Genomic DNA, 7,883 nt, shown 5'->3' on the forward strand with positions numbered 1-7,883 from the left:
CTGCTGAATGCTTTCCCACACTCAACACATCCATAGGGTTTCTCCCCACTGTGGATTCTTTGATGAAGAATAAGGGCTGAGCCCTGACTGAAGTGTTTTCCACATTCATCGCATATATGCTGTTTCTTTCGGGAGGGATTTCTCTTTCTTTCAAACCTGCCCTTGGGAAAACAGGTTTCTCCATATTTAAAAATTTGAGGAACACCTATATTGAGAGTGCCAGGAACTTCATGAGATTCTACTGCTGAAGGAATCTCCTGCTTTGGAGCTAGTGCTCCATTTTCAGTCCTAGCATCATCATCTGAAATAAACAGAAAATGTAAATATCACTCATTTCCTATTCTGAGAGGAAAGAAACTTGAAGAAAAAATTTTTTTAAAAATGAACTAAAAGTAAATAGCTTGCATATGTCTATGAACAGTACTATGAAAACTGGTGATAAGGTTACCTACTCTCAAAAAAGAAAAAAAATGAAATGGCTGATTATGAGGTTAATGAAGTGAGAGCACGGGAACATGAGAAATTAAAAGGTTGTATCCTAATAAAAGTGGTAACATAAGGGAGTGGGTTATACAGTAGTAGTCAAAAAACAAAGGGCAGAAAAATGGCAGATGTTTTAGGGAGTCTTAAGTTTGTTAGAGACAGTCAAAGTGATGCAGCTAGGTCTGGAGAAAAATAAAATTGGCCATGAGAAATAATTTTAATATTCTTTTGCTTTGAAAAAGGGAGAAATTATATCAAAATACAATGTGTAAATAACCACCAATCTGTCAGAAAGTGACTATTTCTAAAATGAGCAGGACAAGGCAGGTCACAGCCAAGATCAGACTAAAAGGAGAATATAGGAGTCCTGACAAAAAGCTGAAGGTAAGCTGAGAGTATCCTGTGTTAACTTGGGACATGACACTTACAAATTCAATGCACCTTTAATAACTGAAAGTTTTCCTTTAAAAGCACCCTCATGTATTTGGTATTTGTCATGGTTTTTAGACGAGTTGTTACTTCCAGGCCTCAGTTAGATGTGTTCAGTGAAAGAACGGCCCAAATTACCAACATGAGGTACCATCACCCACCTGTAGGCAGGCAGTGATTATGAGCGAGTCTCATTTCAGACCTTCCTGAAACTTCAAGCCTTAAAGAATAAACACAGTTACTAAAGGGTGAACAGCACTGCTCAAAAAAATTATAAACAGTGAGCAAATCTGTAACAAATGATTAAGAAAGGGATAGTCAGAAAGAAGGCTGACAAAGAGACGCTGAAGAGTTAGAGGGGATCAATGAGGTCTGGAGACTTGAAGAACAGAGAAGTGAGTGTGAAGGTGACAAATGGCACAAAAGAACTGAGCTCCCAAGTGTGGTACAGACCAGACTGCTAAAATGAGGCTACTTAAAAAGAGGCAAGAATTATCCTAAAGTTCAGGCAGGGGAGAAGTTCCCAGGAAGATACCACCTCCAACAACCAATGACAGTGGTTCTCAAACTTTATTGCACAAAAGAATGCCCCATAATTCAGAGGGGAAGCCTGCTCAGAGCTCATTACACTAGCATTACCTCCAACTACCTCAAGGAATGATTCCCAAAGCAGTCTCAAACAAAATTTCATTTTAATTCATATAAATATGAAAAAGAAATGTAGCGGTTTTAGGAATATACGGGGTTGTATCAAAATAAGTAAGTATGTGGCATTAACTGCCAAGATACTGGGAAAGAATAACCTTAGTGAATTATGAGCTTTCTACTTAATTTTTCTATACTTATATTTATTATAGCTAGGGGCCATATTTTTGCATAAATACTTAGAAAAGGTGAAGAATTTTCTCTAAATACCATTCCTACAAAAGAAGCTTCTTAGGAAACAGAAATGACTTTAGGTAGGATGTTTGAAGGAAAAAACATATACAAAAAGCTAAAAATTCAGAAAAGGCTTCAGTAATAAACCAAAAACAAAAAACCTAGATTTGAAGAGGTATCAGGTAAGCTTATTGTACCAAGAAGACTAGGCAAGAGACTAAAAGGATGTGAAACAGATGGCAAATAAGCAATACGGCATGTGAAACAGAGCGACCTGGTCTACAGGTGGGTGTTGGCTCAGAGTAAGGCAAATGCCAGCCTGAAATGGATAGGCCTTCAAAGAAAGAAGTAAAAGAGAAGAAAAGGCTGATGATGTTAATGTTGAGGAATAAGAGACCTGAGGTTAGCAAACCAACTGTTATTAGAAAAGAATCGAAATCCTAAGCAATCAAGTTAAGGTGATTACCCCCCCCCCCTCCACCGCCTCCCTCACAGTAAAAATAAGCAAAGAGTTCCGGACAAAAGGTCCACACCCTCTTTCACCCTCCTGCCCACATGGGGTCCTCACCACAGTGTCTTAGGGAATGGAGCTCCCAGGATGCCCACTTGAGCTGGTTTTCCACTGCATCGAGCTCAGAACTTGGTAATCCCTGAGCTTCTTCTTGAGATACCATCTCCTCTACTAACACTTCCCGTTTTCGTCGTCGAAGAGAAACCTGGAAATGAAAGGGTTTGGTTCAGTTGAGAACGAACGTGATGAGAATCAAACCTAAACGCACACAAAAGAAACCATACAAAACATATGCTGCAGAGGCCTAAATGGCAAACAAGCATAGATAATGGGGGCGGGGGGGGGGGGCGACACAGAAATGTAATTTTAACTTAGTTGAGTGGAATTAATTCAGCAGCTGCGCCTACTGCCATGCCAATGCTCCTGACCCAGGAACGTGATGCAGCAGGCTTACCGGCTGTCCAGGGTCATCCAATTCACTCTCTAAATCCTCCAGCACCGTCACTGCCTCCTCTCCATTCTCTGGATGATGCTCTCGAACCCAAGTCTGTAGCTCCTTGGGTAGGATGGCAACAAACTGCTCCAGTACTACCAGCTCCAAGATTTGTTCTTTTGTGTGTGTCTCTGGCCTGAGCCATAGACGGCAAAGTTCCCGAAGCTGGCTCACAGCTTCACGGGGCCCAGGTGAATCCTGGTAACCAAACTGCCTGAATCGCTGCCGGAAAACCTCCGGGTCAGGGAGATGGTTCCAGGGGATACTTGACCCCTCTTCGCCATCAGGATCCTCCTCCAACTTCACTCTCAGAATTTTTTCCTCTTCATCTGGAGTTGGGATGATAAGTATTGAATCCTCTTCCACTGACTGTGCAGACATCCTGATTTATAATACTTCAAGAAAAGACAATCAAGGTAGGATACAGGCCTCAGGGAAATACCCCGTTTTCTTCACAGGCACTCCTGAGGCACAAGAAATGAAAAATATATAAATGACCAAATATTCTAAGAATTTGGACACATACCGATTAAAGGAAATAAAAATGTATTCTTTTACTAGGTTAAAAATTCCAATCAATAACCTAAACCAGAAGTTGGCAAACTACAGCTCATGGCCAAATCTAGCCTGGTGCCCATTTTTGTACAGTGCTTGTACTAACAAGAGTTTTCACATTTTGACATGGTTGAAAGAAATCAAAAAAACACTCCATGACATGTGAAAATGATATGAAATTAAGTTGTCTCCATAAATTTTATTTATTTGTTCATGCTACAATAGTAGAATTGAGTAGTTGCAATAGACACTATAGGGCACGAAAAACCTAGTATTTACTCTGGCCCTTTAGAGAAAAAGTTTGCCTATCTGTGACCGACAAAACCTATTTCAACAATCAAAAGAATCCAAGTAAGCACCAGACCACTTCAGTGTTATTTAAATGCATCTGACCCTTGAACACATTATTTGCAATTCATAACTGGTGTTCCCTGACACACTTAGGTCACCTGAAAAGCAGGGACTGCTTTTTCATTATCCGCTTAAAAATTTTCTTTTGACAAATGTTTTTTAAGGGCTAAGAAATATTTTCAAAATGTTTAGGAACTCCCTGGAGTTAAAATATACGTGAAAAAAACATTCACTTGCTCAGTAACAGATACATAATGTTGATAAAAATTAACCACTATGTGCCATAAAACTTAAGTATTATTTAGTCACCCACCGCGCCGTAAGTACCTTTACATTTGTAATGACAGGCATTAATCACAATAAAATTCTTCGAAGAAAAAGCACTCTCATAACACCGTAACTTCGTGCAGTGGTGCAGACTCTTGTCCTTACACTGGGTGACTCACAGGCTCCCTGGCTTCTACCTTCAGGGAAACCTTGTACTATTTCTGATCCTTTCCTTAGTATTTGCACAGTCATGCCCATGCCATTGTTTACAATACCCATTAGGAATGAGCCATGCAGCTACTCAATGTACCTATTCAGGACCCGGAACGTGAAAGCCAGTAATTTCCAAAAAACTTCCCGTAACCCCATGAGACTAGGAATCGGAAAAGATCTTATCAGGTAATATACATACAGGTGTAATTAAATACTCTGGAGTGTGGCGGCCTTACAAACACGTAGGTTTGGCCTACAGATTCGTTTGTTCCTATTCCAAGACCGTACCTTATCGACGGCTCAAACAGTCTACAGAAAATAAATTTCTCTTCCTTTTACGTTCTCATACAGCACCCCGCCTGTGGGACGTGAGGCGGTGCGGGGAGAGCAGCCTCGCGGTCCCGACGGTGCGTGGGCGGGGAGCCCCGTTCGAAGTAACCTCTCCACTCACTCCTGCAGAGTGCCGCTGCGAACCCCGCCCCCACTGCAGCGATTCCAGCCCTTCTTCCCCGCACTCGCGGCGGCGTCTTTCGTTAGACCAAAAGCCACCCTGCCACAACAGCGTCGAAGCCACGGTACTTCCGCCCGCGGCCGGCTGAACTACAAGTCCCGGCAGGCCCCGCGCGAGGCCCGCCCACTCCCACCTCCGCCCGAAAAGAATCCCAGAACTCTCCGCGAGATGCCAGGGCCTCGAAATAGAACAAAACCGGTCGATGGGGGAGGGGAAGGCAAGGGTCGCGGAGGACACAAGGGATGGAGGAGTCTCCGAAGGTGCTGAAAGCCTAGTCTGGCTTTCCGTCTACCCCTCGCCGTCCCCCAACTGCCGGGCACGGAGACCACGGCCTGCCCCCCCGAGCCTCCCGGGAAGCCGAGAAAGGTCCCCGCAAGGCTTCTTCGCTGACTCTTGCCAAAGCGGTCCGCAGCCCGTAGCCCAGAATCCCCCTCACGCACTTCCCCCCACTCTCGCGCAAACCTCGGGCTCGGGAACCGCAGCCGCTTCGCTGTGCACGGCGGACGCACAAACGCCACTCACAAGCGGTTTCCCAGCAGTCCCCGGCGCGGACTGTTTCCGGTCTGCGGGCCCCAGGAGGCGGGGGGAGGCGAAGCACCGCGTTACCATGGAGATGCGCTCCGGGCCGGGGGAAGGGCTGTCCGACGACAATGACTGCTTTGAGGCTACGCTTGGCCTCGCGCCTCTTTCCTCCGGATAGCCCAGCCTTCTGTGTTCCGCTTAGAAGACAAGGAAAAGAAAGAATTCTGCCACTAAGATAGTCTTACGGTTTCATAAGCCTTTTCACATGCATTATCTCATGTGATCCTCACAGTAATCCTCTGACAGAAGTAACAAAAACTAATATTTATGAATGCTAACTACATCGTACCAGGCACAGTCACCGTGCTTTACATGTATTGTAATTTAATTTTCACAACAACCCTAAGATGGTAAGAACTTTTATTATCCCCATTTCACAGCTGAGAGAATCGCGGCACAAGTAAATAGCTTGCCCAGAGCTCAGTAACTAGTAAGTGGGAAGCAAGATTTAAAACCAAGGCATGACTCTAACCTTTGCCTCCCACTTGCTGTGCTGTAGAGCTTTAGTATGTCCAATTTATGTGTCAGGGAAACAAAATGAGACTCTTAAGAGCTTTGGCAATGATCGCACGTTGAATTTGCAGAATGCGTGGTCACCTTCTGACTTCAGGCTTGACATTTTATACCACAAAACAACTGCCAAAGTGATTTTTTAAAAACATAAATCAGATCATTTCATTTAAAGGCCTTCGGTGGATCCCTACTGCCTTAATTATGACATAAAAACATAAAAACTCCTGATGTGGGGCTTCCCTGGTGGCGCCGTGGTTGAGAGTCCGCCTGCCGCAGCAGGGAACACGGGTTCGTGCCCCGGTCCGGGAAGATCCCACATGCCACGGAGCGGCTGGGCCCGGGAGCCATGGCCGCTGAGCCTGCCCGTCCTGAGCCTGTGCTCCGCAACGGGAGAGGCCACAGCAGTCAGAGGCCCGCGTACCGCAAAAAAAAAAAAACAAAAAAACTCCTGATGTGGGGCTTCCCTGGTGGCGCCGTGGTTGAGAGCCCGCCTGCCGCAGGAGGGAACACGGGTTCGTGCCCCGGGCCGGGAAGATCCCACATGCCACGGAGCGGCTGGGCCCGGGAGCCATGGCCGCTGAGCCTGCCCGTCCTGAGCCTGTGCTCCGCAACGGGAGAGGCCACAGCAGTCAGAGGCCCGCGTACCGCAAAAAAAAAAAAAAACAAAAAAACTCCTGATGTTTGTCTGTAAGACCTCCTGTAATCTGTTCCTTGCCCCCAATCCTATCTCCACCCCACCCCACTCCCCAGCTCTTAGGCTTATTGTGACCCAAGATCCTCAGCCTCCTTGACCACCTTTCCTCCAAGAAGCCTCCCCACTCTCAAGCACTGGGTAGAAGTGAGCCCACTTACTCATTTCTCTGGTTTTTGTTTTCTTTTGTTTTTCTCCATAAGTTCCCTAAGGGCAAGGACCTTGCCTGTCTTGTTCACCACAGTATCCCCACCTAGTAGTCCCAGGATGCTGACTGCCTGGTACATAGAGAACCCAATAAATATTTATTGAATAAATGAATGAAGCATGGGCTGCTCAGATTGCTGCCTTTGCTAGATCACATGTCAGGCCTCAGAAACCACACAAAAGAGCCCTGTTGTTTAAGGTCTGTGTTAGAAGTGCAGGTCCAGCCTTCCAGAAGAATTCCAAGATCCTCAGGCTTCAGCTTTCTGCCTCTTTCAGGAAAATGCCCTTTGCAAAAGCCCTCAAGTCTCTGCTGGATTCGTGAATGAGAGAGCAAGTGAGTTAGAAGCTGATGGTATAGCACTACTCTACTCTCTGACTAGAGCTTTGCCTCCCCAGAACCCCTGCGACTTCTGATGCCTCTTCTCTCTTTCTTCATTTAGGAGGTTTCTGAAATCCAGACTTTTTTCTCTCCTGCTTGCCTACTGCCACCAACCTACCTGGCTGCTCTTCCCAACCTTTCTCTCTTCTGTGACTCTAAAAGCTAGCTCAAGGCATTTTTGTTTTTTGTTTTGCTTTAAGAGTTCTTTTTTTAACGTCTAATTAGTGTGGGAAAACTAAAAAGATACACATCAAACAAATACTTGGGGAGATTAAAAATGTTGCAAAATTTTACAAAACCCTTTGCCTGGGATTCTTTCTATCATTCCTAATTCTGAGAGAATAAATGGTAACTACAATGAAGTTTTCCTCTCTAATTTACTCGTTTGAGGGCAGGGACTACCAACCCCGATTTTGAAACACCATCCTTCTGAGCCCCACTATGTGAGCTCTTTCCTGAATGGTAGACCCTGTTGCTATCTTAAAGATCTAGGACTTCCCTGATGGCGCAGTGGTTAAGAATCCGCCTGCCAATGCAGGGGACACGGGTTCAAGCCCTGGTTTGGGAAGATCCCACATGCCACAGAGCAACTGAGCCCATGCACCACGACTACTGAGCCTGTGCTCTAGAGCCCTAGGGCCACAACTACTGAAGCCCGCGCACCTAAAGCCCGTGCTCCACAAGAGAAGCCACTACTCTCCACAACTAGAGAAAAGACCATGCGCAGCAACAAAGACCCAATGCAGCCAAAACTAAATAAATTTACTTAAAACAAAAAAGATAGAGCATCATGATCCTCTGGGCAACCTGAGTGTAGGG

General features: G+C 45.4%; 2 protein-coding genes across 2 annotated transcripts in view; both read right to left on the minus strand.

Annotated features, from left to right (window-relative positions):
• The window catches only part of ZNF24 (zinc finger protein 24), a 3,500-nt gene extending 324 nt beyond the window's left edge, over window positions 1–3,176 (minus strand). Inside the window, exons 1-3 of the mRNA XM_007455199.1 lie at window positions 2,757–3,176; window positions 2,360–2,507; window positions 5–301 (exon numbers count right to left, since the gene is read on the minus strand). Of these exons, the coding sequence (XP_007455261.1) occupies window positions 5–301; window positions 2,360–2,507; window positions 2,757–3,176 (865 nt within the window). The remainder of the gene's footprint in view (window positions 1–4; window positions 302–2,359; window positions 2,508–2,756) is intronic.
• Window positions 3,177–4,963: 1,787 nt separating this feature from the next.
• ZNF396 (zinc finger protein 396) overlaps window positions 4,964–7,883 on the minus strand; it is a 21,980-nt gene continuing 19,060 nt past the window's right edge. The window contains 1 exon segment of the mRNA XM_007472082.1: window positions 4,964–5,411. Within this exon segment, the coding sequence (XP_007472144.1) occupies window positions 4,964–5,411 (448 nt within the window).

Source organism: Lipotes vexillifer, unplaced genomic scaffold (genome assembly GCF_000442215.2).
Source record: "Lipotes vexillifer unplaced genomic scaffold, Lipotes_vexillifer_v1.1 scaffold90, whole genome shotgun sequence".
NCBI lineage: Eukaryota > Metazoa > Chordata > Mammalia > Artiodactyla > Lipotidae > Lipotes > Lipotes vexillifer.